Source organism: Aulostomus chinensis, chromosome 18 (assembly GCF_037954235.1).
Source record: "Aulostomus chinensis isolate RoL2024-O1b breed Wild chromosome 18, RoL_Achi_v1.0, whole genome shotgun sequence".
Classification (NCBI taxonomy): domain Eukaryota; kingdom Metazoa; phylum Chordata; class Actinopteri; order Syngnathiformes; family Aulostomidae; genus Aulostomus; species Aulostomus chinensis.
Window position 1 is genome coordinate 20181700 of NC_141337.1, and position 13234 is coordinate 20194933.

Below are 13234 nucleotides of genomic sequence, written 5' to 3' on the forward strand. Positions count from 1 at the left end.
ACCAGTAGATCCAGACTGACACTGGTGTTCAGCCACTGGGGGGTGCTGTTGTCGCACCAGTGAAAACGCTGCACCTTTGCTACGTGACACAAACTGCTCCCCATGAAAATGCTGCTCAGTCCTCACACTCATATTTGAACTCTGACACGCACCACTGCTCACTGACCCTACAACCATTACTTAGTTGTACAATCCCGGTATTATTTCTAATTTTTGGTGTCATTTCTTGTTCATCTACTGTTGTATATTCCCAGAGAGATTAACAGAAAATGGTGAGTCCAGGTGATTAGACACCGAAAAACAATCATTATCTTTCCGTCTCAAAATTTTGACGTGTTGAAAGGATGCTGGATCAGTTGTTTAAATTCTTGTGAAAAGCATCTGAATACCAGCCCAAATATCTCTAGGTGGACGGGTCAGATGGGTCCAGCTCATGAGTCCCGTGGTGGTTCTGCTGGTCCACTTGGGACCAACAAGCAGGTAAAACAAGTGACAACAATCAATGCCAATTTGAGGCATCTTTTATTTTAAAAAGAACAAGAAAGCAGCAGAGGCTGTTTGGCACTCTGTTAAATTAAAAAAAAACTGATTCAAGGACATAAATTGTCATCCTAAAGAGTTTAAATAAAGGTTTAACAGTTACAGTGCGGGACAGGAAGGTGAGCTACACTTCAACATATCAGGCTGCAGTAGGATTCAGGGAGGGGGCGGAGCTTCAGAGAGCCGTCCTTTGCACACACAAGCATTTATCTACCAGAAGCATGGGGGGAAATATATATGTGTGTATATATATACATATACATATATATACACACACACACACACACACATGCACGCAGCTAGACAGGACCCCAGAAGCGGGCTGGGCCAAGACCAGTGGAGAGCCTGTGGAGGCCCCTGAGACGGTTCAGCACATAGGAGCAGGGGGGGGGCGACAGGAAGTGCCTCCACAGAGCACCAGAACCAAGCAGCTGCATAGTGCACAGGAACATCTGGTCTGAGTCTGGGCTGGAGGTCCCAAGGTCAGGATGGACCCTCCCAAGGTGGTGGAGAACGACCCATCTAGGATCCTGGGGACTTCCAGGTCCAGACTGACTCACTGGTGCTCGCTAACCAAGGGAACCCGGTGCTGATGGACCACCAACAGGGAAGGTGGTGGTGACAGATGAAGCATCCACGAGACAGCTGCACCCAGAAGAAGGAGCACTAGGAGCTGACAGAGGGGCTGGAGGAGACGTGGGGGTGAAGGCAACAGTGGTGCCACTGGGGGCTGAGACCCTATAACTGGGAGAGTGACCCAGCAGGTGCCAGGTGCTACACCTGAAACCTCAGTCCAGAACCAGTTGAGATACTGCAGGAAACTCAGACTGCCAGGCCTCTGGTGGAGGAGCCCAGCTTGGGGTTAAGTACGCACTGTTTATATGACCGTCTTGTAAATGGTCACCGGTCACTGACACAGACAGAAGCAGGATGACAGGATGAGAGAGCCAGGACACGATGAAAGGGTGATTTCATTGTTGGGGTTGGAGTTGATCCACCATGAAGACAGAGAGGAGCTTGTGCTCCTGTGATGGCCTGCATCACTACTCAACCAATCCCTCACCAAGCCAGCAGGACCTGGTAAGGACCTGAGGGAAGCTGGTTGAGCTCCAGCTCTGCCTCTGGATGGGGCCGTCCCATCAGCAGCAAAAGCAACTGGATCAGTGCCATCACTTCCAGAGCCAAAGCCATTGATGCGTATGGTCTGGGCTCAATGGAATCCTTTACAGGGGCAAAGTTCTTGAGGCTCAAGTTCCCAGAACATGGAACACGTTCAAAGCAGGACTGAAGCTCCTGAGATCTAACAACTGCCTCGTCCAACTACACAGATGTAATAAAGCTTCAGCTGACTGAGTAATGCGTGAGGGTTAAAGAGCTCCAGTGTGACCCCGCGTGCTCAGCATGGAGGACTTTGGTCTCAGAGAGACAGCACCCCTCCAGGGAGGAGGAGCTTCAAGCTTGTCAGAAGTGTGAGAGTGACACCTGAGATTAGAACCCAGCAGCTGTGTGATGGTGCTGGTGACTGCAGCCTCTTGCAGTGTGTCTGGACTTGTGTTTGCTTTGTTGATGTCTTGGTCTCGGTCATGGGGAGATGTCCCGCTGCAGTCGAGGTCATACTACAGAGGAGTTGTCCCGATCCACAGCCTGTCGAACTGGACTGTCCTCCATGGCCAGGTCCACCTCCAAAAAGTCTGGCTGGTCGCTGTGCTGGGACCTTTTCTCCTCTTCCTCTGCCTTTCTGTTTCGTCTTTGGCACATGCCAGACTTTGCCGGGCCAACCAGCGCCAGGCATATGGCACTGAGACCCATTCCCACTGCACAGGAGTAGAAGGCAGCACCGTAGTTATCGGTGATGTCCACCAGCAATCCTGGAAGCAAAAATTAGACATGATTCAGGGCCTGGTGTTTGCGCACACATTAAGTCCAGGTGATATTTCCTGTCAGGTGACAAGAATAACACGCAACATATCTCTCAGGTGACACCGGAACAAGTTTGATGTCAGGCTTGCATTTAACAATATTAAAAAAAAACTGTCGTGTGGACTTTAACACAAATGAGCACCAACAAATTCAATCAGCAGGTTCCTTCAGTATTCAGTATAAAATTAACATCAACGTTTGGTGGATACCAACATCTAAACATGAATTATTGACAGTGTGGGTTGACGCGTTGCTTTATCACATGACCTGTGCTGTTCATTGTGCTGTGGTGGTTGTTGCACTGCACTTTCACCACTAAAACTAGTTGAGGGTGGGGCTTCTATGCTGCTGGGTTGAGTTTCAGGAGGTTTAGCTGGTAAATGCTGAACTGTTTCATTTACTGAAATTAATAAAACAAAGAGCTGAGCCAAAGGAGGAGCTGGCGTGGAAATACCCAGGTGATGTCACCAAGCAGGCAGTCACAGCGGGGGAGGCACAACTTTTCGCTGCATTTCTGAGGAGGAACACACGTGGTGTGAAATAGTGTGTCCCCTTATTTTTTTGTTGCTGTTTGTTTCTTTAGTAAAGTATCTTGGAGTATCTTGAAAAGCATTATTCAAAGTCAAAGGTACAACTACTCTTACTATTATAGTTTTTATAGCAAAAGAGGAAATCAGCAGCCATCTTACGGGAACGTTTGCTTATCTACAGCATTGATTTTGACCGACTTCCACAACTTCCCTTAGAAATTTGCTAGGAAGAACAAACACCAATGTGACTCTGTATTTAGATGGAGTGAAGCCTCTCTTTCGTGCCTCTTTACTGGACAAGGAAGCCGAATATTTCCAGGGTTGTGTCAGTCCTTCATGTAATGCTAACTGTGATGGTATCAAAATTTAGGGTGTACCTCCCAGCGGCGGTCCGGCCAGCCCAGCAAAGCTCTGAATGAAGACATACACCCCTACAGATGATGCCATCCTCTGGATGCCCACCACATCCTCTTCAGCCAGCATGGGGATGTGGGTGGAGCCAACAGTTCCCATGAAGTATCCGTAGAGGGCGCAGCATACCACCAGGCCCCAGAACTCCCAGACAACAGTGAAGGCCACCAGCACCAGGCACAGTAAGACCACACACCACAGCAGCACCAGGGTCTTCCTGCAGTGGACTTTGCTCAGTACCACCCCGATAGACAGGCGGCCGAAGATCTCAGCCACCGCCATCACAGACAGCATGTAGGATGCCATGCTGGGCTCCACCCCCCGGCTCTTGCTCAGCTGAACAATGTAGAGCTGAGGGGCAAAGAAACCCAGCGTGGCGAACAAGCCGAAGAGTGAGTACCAGATGAAGGCACAATCTTTCAGCACGGAAAAGTCCAGGAGTTTGGGACTGGCGGGCTGGTGCTGAGCCTGGTCCCCCTCATCTCCTTCCTTGAGCGGGGATTGAGGCAGGGACAGCGGTTGCTGTTGCTCCTCCCACTCAGCTTTGGCTTCAGCTCCTACAGCCCTTAGGTCTACATTGGAGGTGGTGAGGGAGGTGACCCCTGAGTCCTCAGAGTGCTGGGAAACTCCTGAACTAATGGAGGTTCTGGTTTGTTCGTTCTCCAGCTCATAAACTGTTTCCAGCTGCTTCAGAGACAGTGCGTCGTTGTCCAGTTCATCATCCTCATTTACAGGCTCTGGGCTAATGATGATTGGACGAAGGAGAAATCCACAACCAATCACAGAAGTCTGGAAAATGCCAAGGACGACCAGACAGTAGCGCCAGCCAATGTGTTCCTTCAGCTCGGTGAAAGCTGGTGAGAGGGAGAGGACGACAGCTTCTTATTAGTGCTGAGGTGAACATGGGGGGGGGCTGAGTTTTAAAACTCCAATCCTTTCAATCCCCAAGGACCCCCAAACAGCAGGCAGAGGCAATCATTCCTCAAACCTGTGTGTGAGAGTGTGTTAGTGTGTTTGTGTGTGTGTGTGTGTGTTGCCTGACCATCCTCTGGGACCCCGTACTCACCAGGGGCAAATGCAAATATGGCGAAGGATTCCCCGGAGGAAGCAACAGAGGTGACGAGGGCTCGCCGCCTGGAGAAGTACTGGGCTAGTATGGTGACGGTGGGGAGGAAGGTGAGGCAGTAGCCCAGGCCTGTAAACAAGGGGGAGAAAAGAAAAGGGGACATGACACCCACTGGCCCGCATGGTAGGTACACTGCATGGCTAGGGGGTTGGGTCAAAGTTCACTCCTTTGTCAGAGGTGGGAGTTGCTGGAGAAGATTCAGCTTTGCTACAGCAGCCGCTGCAAGACAAAGGCATGTAAAGACAAAAAGAGACAGGGGAGAGAAGAGAGGGGATGGTGGTGTTAGCGGGGCTCTGTTCTACCGGTACACATGGCAGTCAGGGAGGGAGAGCTAGCAGTGCTTTCTGAAAAAGACACAAGTTAAAATGCTCGGATAGAAAACTGTTTTTGCCAAATTCGTTCTTCATCTGGAATGGAATTTGGTTTTTTTTTTAATTCAATTTCCTCCACAGCCACTTGTTGATCCGTCAATCCTGATCTGAAAAGGAATTTAGTGTTTTGGAGGAAAATTTTGCTGCTCCAGTTTTTCCTGCTCTGTCTTGTAAATCCGTCCAAGAGAGTCAGGACAGTGGTTGACCTCTCATTGGACAAGTTCTGGAAGAAACAGATCCAGTTGTTTACACTGCTAAAAGTCCCTTTATTTCTGTAGAACAAGACTAACATTCATCCTGGACGTCACTCATGGCACGGACGGCACATACAGACATACGGACACACAGATGTGCTGCTTTTCACATCAAGTACCTGAGATCAGGCCGATGGTGATGTACATCTCGCTGATGGAGTTGGTGAAGGCGGAGGTGACAGTTCCAAGACTGATGAGGAAGCCTCCCGCCATCACAACGGGACGGTAACCAAAGCGGTTGCTCAGCATGGTGGACAAGGGGGCTGAGGATGAACGACAGCATGCTACAGTCAGGTGCTGCCTGGGGAGGGGACTCTATACCACCAGCACTAAATGGGAGAAACACAACTGACCAGTGAAGGTAAAGATGAAGACACAGATGGAGATGACCCACGACACTCGGCTGTTACTCTCGCCGAACTCCTCCATCAGATCCTGGAGGAACACCCCCAGACTCTTGAGGGTGCCGTAGGTGCAGATCTCCACCAGGAAGAAGGCCGCAGCCACTGCCCAGCCCCATCCGCCATCAGGTACTTCTGGGTACACATTTGGACCCATGCAACTCGGGGATCTCAGGGTCCTCATAGCTGCAGGGGGGGTCAGAGGTGACATGATGGATGGAGGATGTCGTAAATTCGAATGTATTTAAAGGTTAGCACAGATGGAGGTGAAAGTTAAACCTGTTCTAAACCTGACTCGGCTGGTGGCGCTGATGGCTGATCAATGGTCCTGATTACAGACCAACCTTTGCCCCGACTGAGTTGGAGCGATCGCTGGTGCTCGGTCACATTCAACCTGATCTGAGTTTGCTCGGATGTTCAAATGTTTGTTCTTCAAAGTACAACATGGCTCTTGACGATTACGCACATTATTATTATCTTCTTTTATGACCAGTGCGAGTGGAGTGGTGGAGCTCAGTCAGATTACAGGTCGAAGGTTGAGTTGAATGATTGCCGTACGCAGAGGCCCATCTAACCCTTCGGGACGGTCCTAGTTTATGTCATCTTCTAACAACTGTATATGGTTCCTAAAACGCCCCAATGGCCATGACCCGGGCCGGGCCGGCCTGCAGCGGCAGCACAGGACAGTCACATTGAATCTTACCTGCTGCAGACAGGGTTGACCCATGTGGGTCATGGAGGGGCACTGCAAATATTAGGTTCTTTTTTCAATGTTTCAAACCAGGTAAATGCCAGAATTACTGTACACCATAGTATCATGTACAAGGACTCAGTCTGAAGTATAGTTACTACAGTGTAGTATTTAGTCTTTTCTGGCATCTCAGACAACAAAGATACTTCATCTCCAAATATGTGAAGGTCAACTTGTCTCTGACATCTGCCCTGCCTGTCTTTTACACACACACACGCACACACACGCACGCACACGCTCCTTCATTCCAGGTGTCCCGACAGGAAGCAGCCTCCTGCTAGAAGGTGTTTAAGCCAACTATGTCACAACCCTTTGGATGACGCTAAAACTGGTTGACCGGCTGGATGCCAGAGACAAAAGCACGGAGCTTCGAGAACCCAAGCACGTTTCCTCCAGTCTCTGTCCGTCTCTTGTGGCCCGCTGCATGTGCTGGCCCTGGCTTTGTGTCAGAGCGGCCCTGGTGGGTTCTGCTGGTCTCCAGATCTAAAACATCACTCGGGTCTTTATGGAGCGGTGGCTAAGTGAGTGAAGCCTTTGGTTTCGGCGGTGTTTGGTATGGACCGGTTCCTGGGAACGGTACCTGGGTATCTTAGCAAATCTAATCCAGGTCACTGTTCAACTTCCTGTTTGACTGGCTCTTTCCTGGGTTAGATTGGTTGCCATGGTAACTTTGTATGAAGTGCCATCTGCATCACACACACATGGACAGTGACATCACACAGTGCCTCACTTTCTCCGCCGCCAGTTACAAAGTTAAACACAAATTAATTTACTGTAAATGCTGCAGTTGGTTCGCCTCATTAAACTCGCCGCATTCTTGGGGTGACAAGCTCGCTGCTGCTGAACCTCCATGGGGTGGTGGCGCCCCTCCAGAGTAAAACCTTGACCACTGAGCTGGTGGGACCTTCTGATGACCTCCTCATGGCTGACGCTGATGCCTGCTCATGGTGGGAGGCGTCCAGGGGGAGGGCCATCAACCCTCAGGAGACACTGAGTGTTGTTTTGCAGCAGCCTGCAACTGAGGCTCCGCCCACGTCGGTCAATACAAGCGACTTAACAGCAGAAGCCAACAAAAAAACAACAGACACGATTGTTGCCATGACTGCAGCATGGCCCTCCCTGTCAGGTGTTGCTGTCAGGACTGAGCGATAATGTAACAGCAGAGCTGCAGTGACAGGAAGTTCACGTCGGAGACGCAGGATTCCATCAGTGTTTACACAGGAGCTGCGCCAGTGGACGCTGCCCAGCAGGGGCCAAGCAAGGGCCCAACAGGGGGCAAACAGGAGGCCAGCAGGGGGCAAACAGGAGCCCAACAGGAGCCCAGCAGGAGCCCAGCAGGGGCAAAGCAGGAGCCCAGCAGGGGCCTCCTGTCTATACATTTTCAGCCCTAAAACTTATAAGTAATTGTTGTTGTTGTTGTTTTGCAAAATAACTTTAATTACAGCAAACTGACTTGACTTGTGGGAAACTGTTGCGGCCCCTGGGGGCCTCCACAAGAACAGCAGGATCTTTTCCTTCCTAGCATCAACCAGTGGGGGGCGGGGGGGGGGGTTAGCCTGGTGGTCACATGGGTGGATCCAGATGGTTCTGTTTCCTCTGCTTGTTTGTTAATCTAAACGATGTCAAACGTCCCGCCGGCGCGGCTGTGCGGGTCGGGGGGGGGGGGGGGGGTGATATCAGCACCCGCCACGAGCTACAACCTACAACCGTGTCCCGCTGCCTTGATGATACCTGAACCCTGGAGACAGCAGCTGAGTGGATCCCCCAGCCTGAGGGAGGAGAGTAGAGGGGAGGGGAGTAGAGGAAGAGGAGAGGAGAAGAAGAGGGGAAGAGAAGAGGAGAAGAAGAGGGGAAGAGAAGAGGAGAAGAAGAGGGGAAGAGAAGAGGAGAGGGGAGGAGGAGAGGAGAAGAAGAGAGGAAGAGGAGAGGGGGAGGGAGGGACGGAGAGACGAGAGGAGAAGAAGAGCGGAGGAGGAGGGGGGGGGGGCAGCATCTCGGACATGGACTCACCGGCAGGGAGGTGACGGGCCGATGAACAGGAAGAACCCTCCCGCTGAATTCGCCGTGGATGTCTCGCGCTCATCGGCGGCTGGCGGAGTTTCCGGGCTGGTCGTTCAAGCCTCAAAGGTGTCGGACGTAGACTGTCGCCCCGCCGGTGCTGCTGCCTCCGTCTGCCGGGGCTACGGGCCGCAGCATCCTCTGTTCTCGCTGGAGCGTTCCTGCCTGTTTTGGCAGCTCTTTACCGGCTCAAGCCGGTATTCAAACGCGGGCGCGCGAACATCTGTGCCGCGAACGCGCCGAGCTTCTCGCGGAAGGCAAGAGCGGCTGCTCGTGAACGCGCAGACGACTCCGCTGAGGCGTTCATGGTAGTGGGACAATCGACAACACCCCCATTACCCGGAAGTCCCCATGGGGGGGGGGGGGCATTAATATTAGAGCTTTAGCTTATAGAAATACTCACAGTTACTTGTCTTTTATTAGTTAATCACGTCTCCATCTGTATCGTGTACACACACATATGTATGTATACACACATATACATATGTGTATACACACAGACACACACATATACTGTTCATATGTATAAGCGCACACAGACATACATATGTGCACACACACATATATACATATGTACATACACACATATACATATGTGTACACACACACATATATGCATGTGTGTTTACACACAGACACACACACATATACATATGTGTATACACACACAAACACACACACATATTCATATGTGTATACACACACAAACACACACACATATACATATGTGTATACACACACAAACACACACACATATACATATGTGTATTCACACACAAACACACACACACATATACATATGTGTATACACACACAAACACACACACACACACACATATATATATATATATACAGTATGTGTGTGTCTATATGTCTATGTGTGTGTGTGTGTGTGTGTGAGACTCCTGTTCCCCAAATCAGAGAGTGAGTCATGAGTTGTTGACCGAGGAACCAACAAGAGGCAAATGGAAGAAAGATGCACCAGTCCCCCATCACATGAGTCCGCCTCACGGGGATGGACCTGGGATCTGACCAAAAACTGAACCAGATGTTGGGGACTCGATCAACCCTTCCAACCTCAGGTTAGTCCCTCAGGTCGATTTGTGTGCTACTGCAGTCCAACTGTATCGGTGTTTGGCAGCATTAAGGCTTCCCAGCAGGTGTGAACGCCTCCTGAAGACCTCTGGGTTCCCCCAGCAGCTCAGTCCTGTGTCACACTGGTGCTGATCCTCATTCTAGAACTGCTGTAAAGCCTCAGGGACCATGATGGGCGCTGAATCCTGCAGCCCCATGGAAGACGTCTTCTACGGGTCCTAAGTGACCTAGGCGGTTCACCAGCTGGCCGACCCTGTCAGGTTCACTGGTGATGTCACGAATATACAATCGAGGAAGGACTCACCTTTCTCAGATCATCTGCCTCCAGCTGGAACGCTCTCACACTCTCGCCCAGTCCTTTTCAGCCCCATGCAGGGGTGTGTCTAGAGGCCGGCCAGGCCAAGCTCAGCCCTGATATCTGATTGGACCCCAGGTTCCACCTCCAAACTGAGCCTGATAACTGCCCAGTGGCCACTCGGCAAGCGTGTGCTTGGATTTTCTGTTTTGAAGGCAAATGATCAAGTCAGTTTGGGCTGAAACGACTCCTCGAGTAACTGCAGTAATCTGATTACTAAAACTACTCCAGGCAAAAGCCTCGTCTGAATCTGAATCTTTGTTTTGCACATCGGGTGGGCACTGAAATGCAGTTTCAAACAGCTGAATTATTCAAGACCAGAGCACTGATGACCTTTAGTTCAAGTTTTGATCTCATTCATGATCCCACGGCAGCAGCGTCTCTCCTCCCTGCGTCAGAGCAGTTCCTCCACACACAGAGGAGGTCAGCGCACTCCTCCCACCTGTCTGTGTCTGAGCTGGGGACTTCCTCCTTCAGCAGGAGGTTTGAGAGAGTCACCTCAAAACGCATCCCTCCGTTCATCCATCATCCACCCATCATCCACCCATTCATTCATCCATCCATCATCCACCCATTCATCCATCCATCCATCATCCACCCATCTATCCATCATCCACCCATCATCCATCCATCCATCACCCATCCATCATCCATCCAGCCATCCAGCCATCCATCATCCATCCTTCATTCACCCATCCATCCATCCATCCACCCATCCATTCATCCATCATCCACCCATCCATCATGCATCCATCCATCATCCATCCATCCACCCATCATCCATCCATCCATCATACATCCATCATCCACTCATCGTCCATCCATCCATCCACCCATCCATCCATCATCCAGCCATCCACCCATCCATCCTTCATCCACCCATCCATCCATCATACATCCATCATCCATCCACCCATCCATCATACATCCATCCACCCATCAATCCATCTATCCACCCATCAATCCATCATCCATACATCGTCCACCCATCATCCAGCCATCCTCCAGCCATCCATCCATCATCCACCCATCATCCATCTATCCACCCATCAATCCATCATCCATACATCGTCCACCCATCATCCAGCCATCCATCCATCATCCACCCATCATCCATCCATCCATCACCCATCCATCATCCATCCAGCCATCCATCATCCATCCATCCATCATCCATCCATCCACCCATCATCCATCCATCCATCATACATCCATCATCCACTCATCGTCCATCCATCCATCCACCCATCCATCCATCATCCAGCCATCCACCCATCCATCCTTCATCCACCCATCCATCCATCATACATCCATCATCCATCCACCCATCCATCATACATCCATCCACCCATCAATCCATCTATCCACCCATCAATCCATCATCCATACATCGTCCACCCATCATCCAGCCATCCTCCAGCCATCCATCCATCATCCACCCATCATCCATCTATCCACCCATCAATCCATCATCCATACATCGTCCACCCATCATCCAGCCATCCATCCATCATCCACCCATCATCCATCCATCCATCACCCATCCATCCCCCATCCATCATCCAGCCATCCATCCATCCATCCATCCATCATCCACCCATTCATCCATTCACCCATCCATCATCCATCCATCCATCCACCCATCATCCATCCATCATTCATCCATCCACCCATCATCCAGCATCCATCATCCATCCATCCACCATCCATCCATCATTCATCCATCCACCCATCATCCAGCCATCAATCATCCATCCATCCATCATCCATCCATCATCCACCCATCATCCATCCATCATCCATCTATCCATCACCCACCCATCATCCATCCATCATCCACCCATCCATCCCTCATCCATCCATCCACCCATCATCCATCCATCCATCCACCCATCCATCCATCCATCATCCACCCATCATCCATCCATCCATCACCCACCCATCATCCATCCATCCATCCACCCATCCATCCATCATCCATCCATCCATCATCCACTCATCCATTCATCCATCCATCCATCATCCATCCATCATCCACCCATTCATCCATCCACCCATCAATCCATCTATCCACCCATCAATCCATCATCCATCCATCGTCCAGCCATCATCCATCCATCCATCATCCATCCATCATCCACCCATTCATCCATTCACCCATCCATCATCCATCCACCCATCATCCATCCATCATTCATCCATCCACCCATCCATCCACCCACCTATCATCCATCCATCATCCATCCATCCATCATCCACCCATCCATCCATCATCCAACCATCCACCCATCATCCACCCATCATCCATCCATCCATCACCCACACATCATCCATCCACCCATCCATCCATCATCCACCCATCCATCCATCCATCCACCCATGCATCCATCTACCCATCCACTCATCCATTCATCCATCCATCCATCCATCCATCATCCACCCATCCATCCATCCATCCACCCATTCATCTATCCATCCATCCATCCACCCACCCATTCATCCATCCATTCATCATCCATCCATCCATCCATCCCTCCATCCATCCCTCCATGTTCTCCCTCTTCTCCTATTCAGAGTGGTGGGGGTGGAGCCTATCCCAGCAGCCTTCCCCCTGGATGGGAATTCATGGTGTGGTACTTCAAACTGTCTGCAGGAGTATTTTTAAGTTGTTTGTTCAAAAAAATGATATATTTGACATTAAGAGCACCCATGTTTGGTCTCAGCGTGGCATTTTTTTCTTCCTCTCTTGATTTCTTGAAACATGCCGGCGTGCTGGCAGCCCAGGTTGGTGAAGCAACACCGTGAGAATACAGAATGATGGCTAATCTACGACAGCAACAGAAAACCAGAGTGTCCCAGCTAAAGTTTCTGCAACTCGTCTTTGGTCAGATGACGCCATGTAAGGAGCCCCTGCAGTTGTAACCGTATCATGACTCAACGTGGCGTTGACAGTGACAAGCAATGTTTCCTCGACTGATGGTGGAACTGTCTGTTCCTGGTTTAGGCCTCACTGGGAGACTGGGGGACGTCTTGCCGCTTCACCACTCTATAGATGTCAGACACGCCACTGGTAGTAAAACGATTTCATTCTGGACTGAAGTCCAACAAACACAGGATGTCTGGTGGTAACCAGGATGTATCAGGCCTGGCCGGCTGCCAGCCCCCCCAGCACTGACACCAGTGTCTAACCAGTTTCCTTGAACTGCCTTCGGAAGCCTCTGTGGTCTTGACTCACCCTGAATTTGTTCGCACTCATGTGGATTTTGTTTCCACACACTCACTGTCTGTGTGAGGGTGAGAGGCTCCAGTAAATCCCCATTCAAGTCTTACAAAGGAGATTCCAGTCTATCAAGAACGTGTCCTGAATGGCTGGAGTTCCTGGAGTGATGTTGTTCAGGGAACAAAAGGACTACTGGGTGTCT

General features: G+C 50.6%; 1 protein-coding gene across 1 annotated transcript; it reads right to left on the minus strand.

Moving 5' to 3' along the window:
* Positions 1 to 503: 503 nt before the first annotated feature.
* On the minus strand, positions 504 to 8590 carry slc16a6b (solute carrier family 16 member 6b). Its single transcript, XM_086185689.1, has 6 exons — positions 8315 to 8590; positions 5506 to 5739; positions 5272 to 5415; positions 4468 to 4596; positions 3368 to 4255; positions 504 to 2408 (listed from the first exon to the last, which is right to left on the minus strand). The coding sequence occupies exons 1-6, from the start codon at positions 8385 to 8387 to the stop codon at positions 2152 to 2154; spliced, it is 1725 nt and encodes a 574-aa protein (XP_086041815.1). The 5' UTR covers positions 8388 to 8590; the 3' UTR covers positions 504 to 2151.
* Positions 8591 to 13234: the final 4644 nt, after the last annotated feature.

What these genes read in the sequence shown, in the direction of transcription:
- slc16a6b (XM_086185689.1), bottom strand. Translation starts at nt 8,387, where the DNA reads ATGAGCGCGAGACATCCACGGCGAATTCAGCGGGAGGGTTCTTCCTGT. An exon ending in CTTCATCTTTACCTTCACTG is followed by an intron (nt 5,416 to 5,505) that starts GTCAGTTGTGTT and finishes GTTCATCCTCAG; the next exon opens with CCCCCTTGTCCACCATGCTG. An exon ending in GGCCGGACCGCCGCTGGGAG is followed by an intron (nt 2,409 to 3,367) that starts GTACACCCTAAA and finishes TTTTGCTTCCAG; the next exon opens with GATTGCTGGTGGACATCACC.